Genomic DNA, 14604 nt, shown 5'->3' with positions numbered 1-14604 from the left:
ATCGGAAACACCGCGGAGTGCACGGCATGTTATAACTATAATATTATAATAGTATCATCATCGTCGTCGTCGTTATTATTATTATTATTATTACGAACGTTGTACGATGTGTTGCGGTGAAAAGACTACGCGGCGCAAAAGTTGTATACAATAAATAAATAATATTGCGGTAGGTAAATTTCATATTTTACTACTTGCACGACGACGATGGTGGTGGTGGTGGTGGTGGTGATGATAGCAATAATAATATTGAAATCAGCGGATCGAGTCGATTCGAGTGCGGTGCTCAATGCGTCGTATAACATTGCGCTTTTCCGATTGTACTCGCCACTCAATACATCATGTTATATCGTGTAATGCTATGTGCGCGCGATAATATAATAGACACGCGCGCTGAATGATAATAATATAACGTGTGGGTGGGCAGGTCGGTAGGTATATAATAGCGAAGAACGGCCCCGCCGCTTGAAGACGGACGAGTACGCCTGAACGAAAGTATCGTGTGCACAAATCACGAGTACCTACATGTGTAATATGCAATAACATACACGTTGATGATGTTAATTTAATACAATGCGGTGTTTATAATGTATAATTATTTGCACGAAGGTACAAACGGACACGGTGGTTGGGTGGTTGACGGTGAAAAGCCAATCATCTCCGCGGTGGCTGGTATAGTGGGGTGTAGAAGCTCGTGTGTTAAAACAAATTTGCATTTACTGTTTACGAGTGTGTATAATATTATGGTTATGCCCCTCATTCGGCGTGTGTTGTGTTGTACGTGTTGAGGAAAATCGTGAATGCGGCGACGTAGGAATGTGTACCTCTCGATGAGGCTGGGAAAGTTAATTATATTTTTTCAACGCAGAGTTTGGTAAAAAAAAAATATAGAAACGGTTTGAAAGAATATCGAGCTAAGACGGTTTACTATTTTTTACTATTAAAGTCTATTTAAGTTAATAATTATACTGGAAGAGTTATGAGAAATTTACAACGAATTACTAACTGAGTTAAGTTATTTTTTCAAACATACACACACACACATATTATCAATAAACATTTTATTATAATATTTATTATTTAATTATTTATAACTATACGTAACTGTTGGAGTTGATTGAAAGTAACTCGTTATTTATTGTCTAAAAGTGAATATCAATAAATTTAAGGGTGAGCTAATACAAATCGGCAACTACTAATTTAACTTTTAAACTTTTCAAGTCGTTTATTCCTAGCATTGCCTTTTGACATCCAAGAGTTACAAATGGTGTTTAATATCATTATTATTTATTTTTTAGTTTTTCTATGCGCGTTTCCTAACCATGTTTTCTGCAGGTTCAAAATGCTATTTGCCCACTCGACGTGTTCGAAACGTCACACACTTTACAATGAATTTGTAACACAATATTATTATGTACCGTCATCGTAATAAATTGTATATTATGATATTTGTCTCATTCGCGCCGTCACTATAACTGCAGCAGCGTGTGTATAATATGTATATTATTATGTTGTAAACACGACCTGCACTGGCTGCACTATATGGGTATATCCACTATTATAACACACGTATGGGGTTAAATATAAGGAATAAATGCGCGGAAAAACGCCGTATAACAATAATATTACATATTATGCGACACGAATGTTGCACGTTAATTAGGCGACTGATTCAAAAGAAATATTGTATAAACATGTTTAATAAAGCGTTTAAATTCATCTCTACGTCCCTCCTAACCTATTCTGTAACGCGTGAATCGGGTAAGGAAACGAGACATAAACGATATTATAACATCGTCATTATATACATATTGCGCGTTTCGTTTTTTTTCGCCGACGACATTCTCGCGACAGCTCCCGTCCTTCGAATAATCATGATAGCAGTAATAAACAAATACAATATATTATTACTGTGTGCAGTAAGTATGAGCGCAATCACACGGGTGCGTGTTTTATGTATACATAATATATTTATGCGCACATCGCACACACGGAGTTAAAATAATAAAATATAATTATTTGCACATTAATATGTCTGAGGGGTGGAAGGGAGGGGAAACACTTAAAGCAGGTGCTTAAAAAAATATATATATAAATTTTTAAAAAATGGAACGTGGCCCGCATGCGGCGACGAAAAGAAAGCTGGAATTAATTTAACACCCACATGGCTCGGATGAATTACTTTTCTTCGTGTTTTATCAACCGTGTGCGTACGTATGTATACGAAATAGGTATAAGGTTTTAAAAATAAATTGTACGTTTCGATTCAAAACCGTCATGACGACGATCCTCTTCCGAACGATTACTCATTACTATCTACATAATTTACTTAACACTATACGAGAAATTGTGCAGAAAGTTGCAGTGCTTACCTGAAGTTCGAGAACCACTTGACTAGTTGTGCGGTGTTGTTCTTGTTGAACTTGATGTCGGGGAAGTACATCTTCAGGATGGCCGAGCTGGGGTACCGGACCCAGAAGAACATCAGCTTGGCTTTTCGCAAGTGCATCGGAGTCAGGGTTGACGAGTAAACATAACAGTTATGGAAAAATCGTATTTCAATTTTCTCAGTGTATTATAATACATAATCGTTTAACCGATACATAATAATATTATATTGTGTTACATTGGCGGTTAATCGTCGTCATTTATTATTATTATTATTATTATTATTATTTAATTATCATCGTCATCGTCGAGTGTAGACTTACACGCACGTACGCGTTTAAAGCGGTATCGTTTTCAAATCTTAGCGGCAGTTAATTCGATTAATCGCGAAAGTTTCATTTCTTTTGTAGGTCTTCCACGCATGTTTGTGTAATGCATTTACCTGGGGCTTCCCAGTGTCCACCCCGAAACCCCCCCCCGTATACGTTGTAAGTGTCGGGTTCTCCGTCGTTTTTACCCGCCTTTTTTTTTATTTTCGAATGTTTTGCATCTCGGCGCGGTAAATTTACAATTTATTGGTTTGAGAGAGATTTACCGGGAAACGGTGAACGGAAAAGCTAATAGTTAAATATTTTATTTTAACATATTATTATAAAGTGCCACGCATTTTTGCTTTTTGATGACGGGGAATAAGGGAAAAAGAGAGAAAGAGAGAGAGAGAGAGAGAGATAGTAATAGCCCCCAATACACGTCAAATAACTAACGATCGTTTCGTTTTGTGGGTTACAAAAGTATTTTTCGGAAATCCTACGGTAATTCGTCGCGAACACGCGAAATCGCGTCGTCCCCCAACGACTTCTTACGGAATATAATATATCATAATTCACACGATTTAATATTGTATTATCCAAGTGCAGGTAAATAAAATATAAGCGGCGTACACGGAAAATATCTAATAATAATAATAATAATAATAATAACAATAATAATAATATAGAGCCGAAACGAAATAACCTAAAAATAATAATATATTGTACGTATCGTTACCAAACAGTGTTAAACAGTTTTTTGTTTTGCATAAAAAGGATATTATAGGCGACATGCCGTCGTACGGGCCGTCCCCGGAATTGCACTCGGAAACGCGATCGACGCTGTCGTTGCCGCCGTTGCCCATGGACATGTCCATCCGGGCCTTCATGCTCATCAGGTCCGGCGACGAGTTGTGGTGCTGCGCAGCGGCCAGCAGGGCGGGGTGGAGCAGCGACCCGTGGTGGTGCTGCGGCGGCGGTGGCGGCGGCGAGTCGGACATGCCGGGCGGGCTGGACGACGGGATGTGGTGCGGCACGCCCTGGTGCTGGCTGGTGTAGAACGGGCTGTAAGGGCTGAACACCTGTGACTCGTGCAGGCTGGGGTTGGGTATGGCCACCGACGTGGGCAGCGACACCGGCAACATGGGCATCGATGTCGGCGGTGGAGGCGGCTGCGGGGCGGCCGGCGTGACCGTCGGCGATTGCTGTTGCTGCTGCTGGTGGAACGGCCGCTGTTGGGACGGCGGTGGCGGAGGCGAGTCGCCGGCCGCGGGCTGCATGACGGCGGACTGCTGCTGCATGGCCTGCGCGCCGCCGACCGGTTGTTGCGCCCTGCCGTCCAACGTTTGCATAGGATTTCCGTTGCCGTTGTTGCCGTTGTTGTTGTTGTTGTTGCTGCTGCTGCTGTTGTTGTTGTTCACCGAGTCCTGTGTGAGTATGCGGTTGATGGCGCGCGGGGTGATCCGGGTGTCGGTGACCTTGTGCCGTTTCTTCTTGGGTATCACCACCAGGCTGAGAGCTTCGTTCTGTTCGGGCGCCGGTTCGCGTTCCATGCAGAACGGGTTCAGGTGTGACGGGAGCCCGCTCATGGACGAGTACAGGGCGGCGGCCGCGGCCGCGTTGCTCAGGCCCGCCGAGCCGTGCAGTTTCGGCGCGAACATCTGTGCGCCCCGGACGTGCCCGAGCGCCGCGGCGGCCGCGACGGCGTCCGCGCCGTTGTAAAGGCCGGTTCCGGCGCCACACGTCGTGTTGACCAGACCGTTTCTCAGCTCGGCCGGTCCGTTGCTGGGCATCTGCAGCAGACCGTTACTGCTACCGCCGTTACCGCCGCCGACGGTCACCGGCACCTGGTTAGCGCTGCCGTAACCGCCGCTGCCGCCGTTCATCATCTTCGACAGGCCGTTGACCAGACCGGAGTTGCGGTCGGTACCGTGGCTACCGCGGTCGATGACTTTGGTCCTGGGCGACTTGCGGTCGACGTCTTTAGACGTCAGTTGCATGTCCGCCGCGTCCGCCGCCTTGGACGCTTTGCGCTGCTGCTGTTGCTGCTGTTGTGCGAACTTGGCCATTATCGTGTCGATGAGTCCGGTCAGCGTGGTGGATATTTCGGACTTGAGCGCGTCCGCCAACAAATCGAGGTCCGGGAACGGTTGCGCGGCGGATGGCTGACGGCCGGCACCGGGCACCGCGGCGATCTTCTCGGGCGTCTCGGCGGACGCGGCCTTCTGCGGGTGCATGGGCGGTGGCACGTTCATCTGGCTGACGTGATGTGGATGGTGGTGTTGCTGCTGTTGCTGTTGTTGCTGCTGTTGCTGTTGCTGTAGTTGTTGTTGCTGCTGTTGATGTTGTTGTTGCTGTTGCTGTTGCAGCTGTTGCTGCTGTTGCTGCTGCTGCTGCTGATGTAGCTGCTGTTCGGCCGCGATCGCGGCTTCTTTAGCCAGCCTGGCTTCCTGTTCCATGAACAGTTTGTGGCCGACTCCCTGCAGGTACATGGCCGCCGCGTTGTTGATCGCGTGGTGCTGGCTGTGAGTGTTGTGCTGCTCCTGTAGTACTTGCTGCTGGAGTAGTGTCAACGCTCCGTTGAAGGAAGGGTGTATGGGCATGTGCGTCTGCGGTAAAAATTTGACCATTTTTGAGAAGTTTGGGTTGATCTGCTGGGCCGACGAGGGCATCATCGGCAGCGGTGTAGTGCACTTCGGGGCGGCCGGTGGACTGTGCCGGGCCGCCGATATTTCAGCCTGTTCCTGTTCCGCATCGCTGCCGTCTTCGGGCTCGTCGTCGTTGTCCATTCTGGTGCACAGCTGCACGTACTTGTGTTGCATTTCCGCCAACTGCTCCTGCATGGTGCGCAGTTGATCCTTTAGCACGTTTTTCTCGACCATTTTCTGTCTGAGCTCGTTGGGGCTTAGTTCTTCTTCGTCGTCGTCGTTGTCGTCGTCGTCCACGTCCATCGTGTTGTACCGTTCGCTGTTGTCGTGCTGTTGCGGGTGGTACAACTTGCGTTTTTTGCAGCCGTTGACCTGAACCGGCAACGACGGGCTGGACCTCATCGTGGACACGATGTTTTCTACCCTAGCCTTTTTTAACTCGTTTTGTTCGACTTTCACCTCGAAGTCTTTGCTTTGTTCCTCGACCGCGATCTCCTTGGTGTCGGACACGGGCGAACCCAGTGACCTCTCGGAATCGGTACCGTCGTTAATGTCGTCCGCGTCGTGATCGGTGGTCACCGCGTTATTGTTATTGTTGTTAATAAAATTGTTAACTGAGCTTACCTCGGCCGGATCGACCGGCTTGCCGTTGCAGTTGTCGACGATGTCCGCGGCGACCAAATTTTTGGCGACGGCGTTGGCGGCGCAATCGTCCGCGCCGCTGATGTCGTTCTTGTTGCTGTTTATGTTGTTGTTGTTGTTCATGATGCTGTTGTCCGGCGACGACGGGTCGTCGGAGTTGCGGAACTCCTGTTCCAGGGCGAGCAGCTCCTTCTTCCTGCCCTGCAGTATGTCGCGGAGCATGTGATGGGCCAGCTCGCTGTTGGGTCCGGTGGCCGGCGAACCGGGCAGACCGGGCAGGGGCTGTGTAAGGCAGTCGGACGAGTCCATGGTCACCATTTCTTCTTTGACTTGACGGCCGATGAACTCGTTTAGCATTTTACCGGGCGCGAAGCCCTGGTTGAAGAAGTACTGTTGGTGGCCTTGGCCGAAAAACGCTCCGTAGAAGCTGGCGGCCTGGTTGAGCAGTGGTGCCGAGGACACGATCGGTCGCGAACTGAAATTCGGAATGGACGAGTAACTGTTACGTGGCTCGCCGGCATCCACGCGCTGTCTGCTCCGCTTCGCCTTGTTCTTCAACAGTTTGTCGGCCGAACCGTCCAACGGATCACCCCCACCACCGCCGCTGCCGACGAAACACTCTGCGCCCCCCGCCACCGCCGTCGTTCCGAGGTTGCCGCCGTCCTCCTCAGATGACATAGCCGGCTCCGATTGGCGGTCCCCTTCCTTCGCGCATCAACCGGATCACCTGCACACACACACGCACAACGCAAACGATTAATACACGCCGAGCACACACATACATACACATATATAATAATAATAATAATATACAACAACTGTTTTTTTTCCCTTTCCCCCACCCCGTTCATACTTATTCGACTACCCGCGACGACGCCACTGCCGCCGTTATAATATATATTATAATATATAATATTATTGCCGCCGTCACTCACCTACAATCGCTACTATGTACTCATACACACACACACACACTCATACATTCAAACATTTGTACTTAAACTTATATGCATTTGACTAGTGTGTGTGTGTGTGTGTGTGGATACAATAAATACTGCAGCACAACACGCTGTTATATACGTGTATACAATACCCTGCGGCTCGTGCCTTATGTCAAAAACCCAATGCATCTGCTCCTTCCGACCCGCGTACACAACTATTTATATATATATATTATATAGACACATACACACGTTAATAAACGGCTATTATTATTAATGCGCCCACAACGACGTACTTAATCAAATCAAACGCGATATTGCGCTCGAGCCCAATCAATAAAAGTCTCGCGACCGGAACTATATTATATTATATAGGTACGTCTAATGCGATGTAGGTAGGTACCGAGCGTCTCAAAATCCAAGGAACTACGAGGCTGAATACTCTCGTATATAATAATAATAATTGCAGGTAGGCGCAGGCGGCTATTAAACGAGGGCCGTCTATCGAGGCGTATTCCGCGGACGAATAATAACGATTAACGGCAACAAGTTTTTTTTTTCAATCGATCGATTGTGACGTTTTCGAGTGTATTCAGCCCCTATAACGTTTACAAAATCACCACGAACCTAAATTAGTCTTAAACAATATTTTACCTTTATTTGAAAACCATCATATTTTTCGACCGCGGTTCCTCCGAGTGTATCTATACCGATATACGTACAGACAGTCCCGAAATCTCGAAAAGAAAAAAATATGTAATCTCAAGCGCGTGTATCTATAGAATCCTTAACACATGTTCTGAGAAGAATATAGCCTATGTCGAACGATTAAAACATTTTATGCCACAGATTTTTTTTCTAACAGTAAAAACAAATATAATATTATATACCTAAGTGTGTACAACCAAATCATGGTGTGTGTTTTTATAATATATTAGGTTAATATAATTGTTGACTATGTATTTAATTAACGCGGCTGCGTGTGCACACACATAGACACACACACGCGCCCGTGTGCCCGCGTGGTAGTTATTCGTAGTAAATTTATTTCGAAAAATATTTCCCGATTAGTTCATAAATCAAATGATTGCGTTTACACACTGCACACTTTTCTTGACTTGAATTTGTACAGTAAGTTTGCGCCAGCTGCAGAGCTATTTAACTATAATTTTACAAATATTTAATAATAAAATTCAGTAATTGGGTACGTGTATAATTGTCTGGTTGTCATAATTTATTTCTATACAATTATTTGTTTCAAAGTTTTTTTTAACGTTATGTAATGTTTTCACTACTAGCAGATTTGCGTGCATAATAAAGTACTTGGGGTTTTAACAATATACGTTGGTATATAGTCTGCGACTTGAGTTCTGCGCATAGGTATTAATAAGATTTGTGCCGTAGTCTACGATAGCTACAAAATATTTCCATTAATAAACGCTAAACCTTTTAAATTCATAAATGTCATTCCACTTGTTTTTTTTTACTGTGTACATGCTGTCGATTATTTAAATCGATTGCAAATAATATTAAAAAAAAGTTTACGTATCGTGAATTTGTATTTAATTTAGCCGTTCAAAGAAGAAACGTCGAAATTGAAACCATGACGATGTTACAATAATAGGTTTTTGATTAATACTAAACTAACTGTCACCTAGACACGACGAGACACATGTTATATTGTCTCATTAAACCGAAAACGGTAAACGTTTTTTTTTTTTTTTTATAGTTACACTAAGTGTGTACTTACGGTAGATACGTGTTCGTAATATTATTATGTAGGTACAAATATAATATGTATCTATTGTACCTACAATGCGGATTTGAGCAATCGCCTTTCTACTCTGTTAATTGTTTTTAGTATATATAAAATAAATAAATAAACATTAAAAAAGTTATGATCTATCGAATCTATTAATAGTTAATGTTATAAAAGTTTTTTACAAGAATAAAACATTTAAGTACACGTCTAATGGACATTTTTCAGCAAAAAGATGAAAACAATTTTTGCGTCATAGTATTAAAATCGTCCATCTTTCAACTTGAAGTCTTGTCTAAATCGCTACTGTATACCAAATGATCAATAAATATACATATTTTTATAACTGTTCGTTGAAAATTGATAAAAATAATAATTAAGCTGGTTCAAGTTTTTGCAGATACACTTTCGAGTTTAAAATAAAACTAGAAAATAAACTTTCTAGTTTAAATATTATATTCTAACGTCGACAATATGCTGTGTTAACATCTGACGAACACCTAGAATGTATCTGCCATAGAATAATATAAATAATGCCTATTTGTGTATTTCTATATATTTCAAAACAGTCTAACACAATAGACGTGTTTTTTTCCGTTTTTTAAATGCTATCGTTATTTTTGTTAAAGCGAGTTTAGTTTTTTGGGTTAAACGGAACTAAACTAAAGAGATATGTAAAATATAATTTTGTAATTATAAATAATAACGTATTTCATTAAAATTATGTTAATATAATGTATTATAAATGCCATTTGACATCTATTAATGGATTTTGCGTCGGTGAGAGTAACTGCAGTCTGCGATACACCCGATATAGTTGCCTATTGTAGTCGTACTCGATGACGATCCCGTCTGGTTTATCAATAAATGGTTTTATAATATTTCCGTCTGATTTATAGTACCTAAGTGAATCGAATTTGATTGTAGGCACAACTGCAGCACTAGTGTCACGTAAGTATCAGCGGTTGGTGTGTTATTATAAGTGCTGTGTGTGTTTTATTCTCATAAATAACGTTTTATGAATAATTTAATCTACAGTATTATCGTGTATACATACTCGTTATATAACGAAATCATTTATATCTATATTTATATAGTTATTCAAGATTTTTAAACTATAACATAGGGTAAAATAAAAAAACGACGGTATAGGAAAATAAAAGAGTTTTTGTGATTGTAATTATCGTATTTAAAAAATAAATCAAATTGTAAGAAGCAAACAATCGTCTTAAAGACACTGTTGTCGGCTATGTACCATTGTATTAATATTGTGTTAAAACTGTAAACGTTAAGGTTTTAAGTTCAAAACTACAAATTACATTTAAAAGAAAAAAAAACCAGAATTTTAATACTTGTGAATAATACCCGGTTTTAATAAGATTTTAAAGTATCTGTTTGAAAACAATTCTATAGGTTATGATATTATTGAATTACGAGTAGGTATGAGTTAGTTTATATGAGCGTGTGAACGAAATTGGATAGGATTTTGACGTCTCGTCCGAATTGCCGATTTTTACATGAAAAATATGTTTGAAAATCTAGACTTACTCACTTACGTAAAAAAAAAAACCGTAAAATTAGTATAGGTACGAGTATATGGCTGAGTAATCGAAGTGATCACTCCGTTTATAGATATATTTATACATAAACACCATGGAATATACAGCTATACAGCTACGTCGCGGTCGCAGAAAATGTAATTCTATAACATAAATATTAATAATATAACTCGCGCGGGCATATACACGATATTATGTAGAGCAAAGGAGAACGGAGAATATAATATAATATTACAGAGGCAAGGAAACCGGTCCACCGCAGGCAAAAGACGAACGCCAAGAAGCAAAAGCTAAAAAAAAAAAATACCCGCATAAGAAAGAGGGACGACCGTCGTGCAACCCCCCGACCAGGTGGTGCCTTTGCGGGCTCGTGGGAAAAATTGTGTCGTACGCGCCAAGACCGCGCGAACCTATGAATATAATAACGGTTTTTTTTTTCTTTCAACGCCGCGCGTCTTGGCGAGGAAGTCACCGAGGGTTGTTCCGGGCGCGCACAATAGCGAAATATGTCTTTTCGGCAACGACCGTTCCTTCCACCGTACCCCTCCAACCCCAATAACGACGACAACAATAATAATATCTTCAAGACGCGCGAGACGTACGCACACACACACACCATACACACACATACACACAAATTACACATATACACACACACAAAATCACACATACATACACACACACACACACATAGGGGCTCGCACCCTTCTAACGGTCGTTTCTCTCCGGTTTTTCTGCGGGCGCTCTTTTGACGCGAGTTATACCTACACGGCATGTATGTAATACTTATAAAGGTATATAGGTACATTACGAAACAATCGTTTTTTTTCTTCACCTCTTCCTCGTCCAGTGCGCGCGGTGCACTTATTATATTACGTGAATTTAATGTATATATATATATATATTTATATTTTTACACAAGACTTGTGTATTATTTCCGTTACGACTTAAGCGTACCGTTTTCTTATAAACGCGCGTCCATAATAATATGATTGCTTAAGATCCTAACCCGAATGCATGCGTATGCCGATTGCCGAGTATATAATTTATGTAGGTCAGGTATAGATAGAAGTTTCAAAAAGTTCACAGAATTTTAATTTTTGTGAACAATTTTAAATTTTACCTATTTCATAAAATATCGCGTTTGTAAGCACAAATACACTTACTTCAAGTATTTCAACAAATATTTATATTTGTAACTGCTGGTGAAAATTTTTTGATTATTCTCTACTGGAAAAGTCTATAACTGGTAATTTTACCTATTGTAGTTTATGGGATATTGGATATCGTATGGTTTAGATATTTTTAATCAATATGAAACGTTCGCCTTTGAGGCTAAATTTTAAGTTCAAAAATAATCTGAATTCACAAGGCGCAAGATTTTGCGAGTACAACGATAGGGGATTATTGTAAGAATATTTTTTCATCAAAAAAGTTTTGAATTGGAAAAAATGTATAACTCAAGCTGACGTGCTAAAAACCACACATAGTAAACTCTTTGGCCATTTAAAAAGAGGTCTATTCAAGATGTTTCTTAAAAAAATTACCTATTTGTTGGAGTAGGCATCTTCCCTAGAAATGTCTAATTATTTTAACTGTAAGTGCTGAGGACGATAATTCGAATGAGATTATTTAAGTTTAAATTATATATACATATATGAAAAAAAAATCTTGGAACATTTTGATACTATGGCATATGTGTATGCATAGGTATATTATTATAAGTTATGACTATTTACACATGCGGGGCGCTAATGCGGAGGAATTGCGAGCGTGCGACTTTTGACTGCCGATCGACGGAGTTGGTGGCGTCAGATCGGGAAAAGGGTTAATTAAAAAATGATTATTAATTATTTACGTGCATATACACATACGCGTGTAAAAATATTTTTAAGTACGAGACGGTGCTGTGTTATGCTGGCAGGGTGTACAGTACATATATATTATTATTATTATTATTATTATTATTATATATATACACGGTATGCACCGAGTGCAATAAAAGGACCGTACAAATTCGCTCTTAAAGACTTTTGTCCACTTTCTTTTATTTTTTCTGCGGCTCTTTCGCAGTTTTTAATGAACAACTGTACCACACGTACACACACACACACACATATATATATATTTGGATTTATATGCCGGGTGTACGTATACACGCAGAGGGGTAGGCACACCTAAGGGAGGGGAAAGGGTTCGAAAAACGTATATATATATACGCGTCCACACACCCACCAGCGCTGACTTAACCTCTCGCGAGAGCACTCGTTCTCGGTTCTAATTGAACACGACACCATCACTGCAGCCCGCAAAATATAATGAATATATGTGTGTGTGTGTGTGCGTATAATGATATAATAATAATAAATATCCGATTGATTTTTTAAGCGCATGGAATAGCGAGTTATAAAAATAAATTGAAAAAAACGTGTACCTAACCAATTAACGTAAAATTAAAAAAGAAAAATATTCCGCCACTCACGCAGGAAACAACTCTCGTCCGGTTTTAATTCGACATAAGTTGGTGAATTTTTTATTTACGTCATACTTTCATAATACACAACTATAAATGCAGCTCGTTTGAAAACCTACTAACACGAACCCAGGAAATATCCCTTATACTCGTAAATACGATATATTATGGTCGCATCTACGGAAAATCGTAGATTTAAAAATTCGAACGTGATGAATGGTTTAGACGATGAGCATTGCAGCAAGGCAACGTGTGCTTTACCAGACGACATTTCGGCAATAATTTTATTGTTTATTTATTTATGGCACCCGCGAGACCGTTTTATTATTGACTTATTAATGGGTCTTTCGCACCGCCGACCGTTTATAAATATAATCCCTCGTTGCGGCTCGCGTGCGCAATACACAGACTATATGTATATAATGGTATCTTTTTAATAAAACACAACATATAACGGCGATTTGCAGTGTGTTATAGTAGGAGATTTAGTCATGTGAGACGCGGAAGGGTCTTATGATATCGTTTTTATTTTTTGCCAAATCATTAAACCCGTTGCACCGGTACACTGCACGCTTGGTATTTTTTAGAAACATTCAATTTTCTGGATTTTTTTTTTTTATCATTTATTGTCTATTGGCAATCAATTGACTTCTATTGTTTTCCGCTACAACTGTTATCCGCACATCATAGATCGAAAACATGTAGTATTGATATTATCAGTATAACACTATCCTATAAGCGTATATGTGCGCTTTGAGACTTTGCACATCTTGCGAACGAGCGCCCTCACGAAATACATTAATTGCCGGTGTACATATCATGTGATGCTGGCCGCGGTTTGCTGCTGTTGCTGAATCATGGTGTATCAATTAAAATGCAACTGTTGCTCTCCTCTCGCCTGCGCGCATAAACTCCGGCCCGACTGTTGTCATCGTCCGAGGGATCGGTGTGGAGTTTAATATATAAATCGACCGTATAACAATAATAAAACAAAATCGAGGAAGAAGAACAATAATAATAAATACCTTCGATAGCTGATGTACAATGTACATTGTATATATGTATTTACTCGCAGAGAGTGCTTTGATGATAATCATGTCTATACATATATACGTATATATATATATAAAATTGTATTTTGTTTTTATAAGAAATATAATAATATGCATAATGGTCGGTGGCATTGCCCTTTGCATCGTATATCATGTTATACAAATACTATATACCTATAGTTATATGTATATATTCATGCTTCAAGGGATAATTCACAAACTTTGTGTTGTTATGACAGAGCCTTACCTTTTTATTTATTTTTTCATTTCATTAATTTATTAATTTTTATAATGTTTATTGTTCGGGTGAAAAATAAAATAAAATAAAAACACACGACTGAAATTACTCCACGCGCAATACTCTTTTGTCCGGAAAGTTCCGGTCGTAGTCAATGACCAAATATGTACACACACACGGACACAGACCGATACGGTCTGTCGATAAGGGAGAGTTTGGTCCACACAGGTAACATATGGCTGTATGTATATGTGCCGACCAGGAAGGAAGTAGATAATTGACAGTGGAGACGGACGCGACGCGTAATAATATCCTAGTTTTATACACCGTAGTAAAAATATATTCACGCAAATAAATTAGAATTCGTTACTCTACCGGGGGCGGGGTGCCTTATTGGTGGGACTCTTATTAGATTGGATTCTGGATAACAACGGAACAACGGCTCGACAAAAAAAATGTATAAAAATAACGAATAGGTATTTTAAAAACAGAATTCTCACAGTGTGCGCATGTGTGTCCATGGCAACGGTGGATAACACACTACAAGTCCACACACACACACACACACACACACACACACACACACACACACACAC

At 40.8% G+C, this 14604-nt stretch overlaps 1 protein-coding gene across 1 annotated transcript in view; it reads right to left on the bottom strand.

Moving 5' to 3' along the window:
• The window catches only part of LOC112598700 (homeobox protein prospero-like), a 50889-nt gene that overhangs the window by 1176 nt on the left and 35109 nt on the right, over nucleotides 1–14604 (bottom strand). The window contains exons 2-3 of the mRNA XM_025345243.1: nucleotides 3479–6713; nucleotides 2373–2527 (exon numbers count right to left, since the gene is read on the bottom strand). Coding sequence (XP_025201028.1) covers nucleotides 2373–2527; nucleotides 3479–6664 — 3341 coding nt within the window. The 5' untranslated portion in view covers nucleotides 6665–6713. The remainder of the gene's footprint in view (nucleotides 1–2372; nucleotides 2528–3478; nucleotides 6714–14604) is intronic.

Source organism: Melanaphis sacchari, unplaced genomic scaffold (assembly GCF_002803265.2).
Source record: "Melanaphis sacchari strain LSU unplaced genomic scaffold, SCAv2.0 Contig4_pilon_pilon, whole genome shotgun sequence".
In the NCBI taxonomy this organism is placed as follows: Eukaryota; Metazoa; Arthropoda; class Insecta; order Hemiptera; family Aphididae; genus Melanaphis; species Melanaphis sacchari.
Note: the sequence above shows the minus strand (reverse complement) of the source record. Positions and strands in the feature narration are given on the sequence as shown.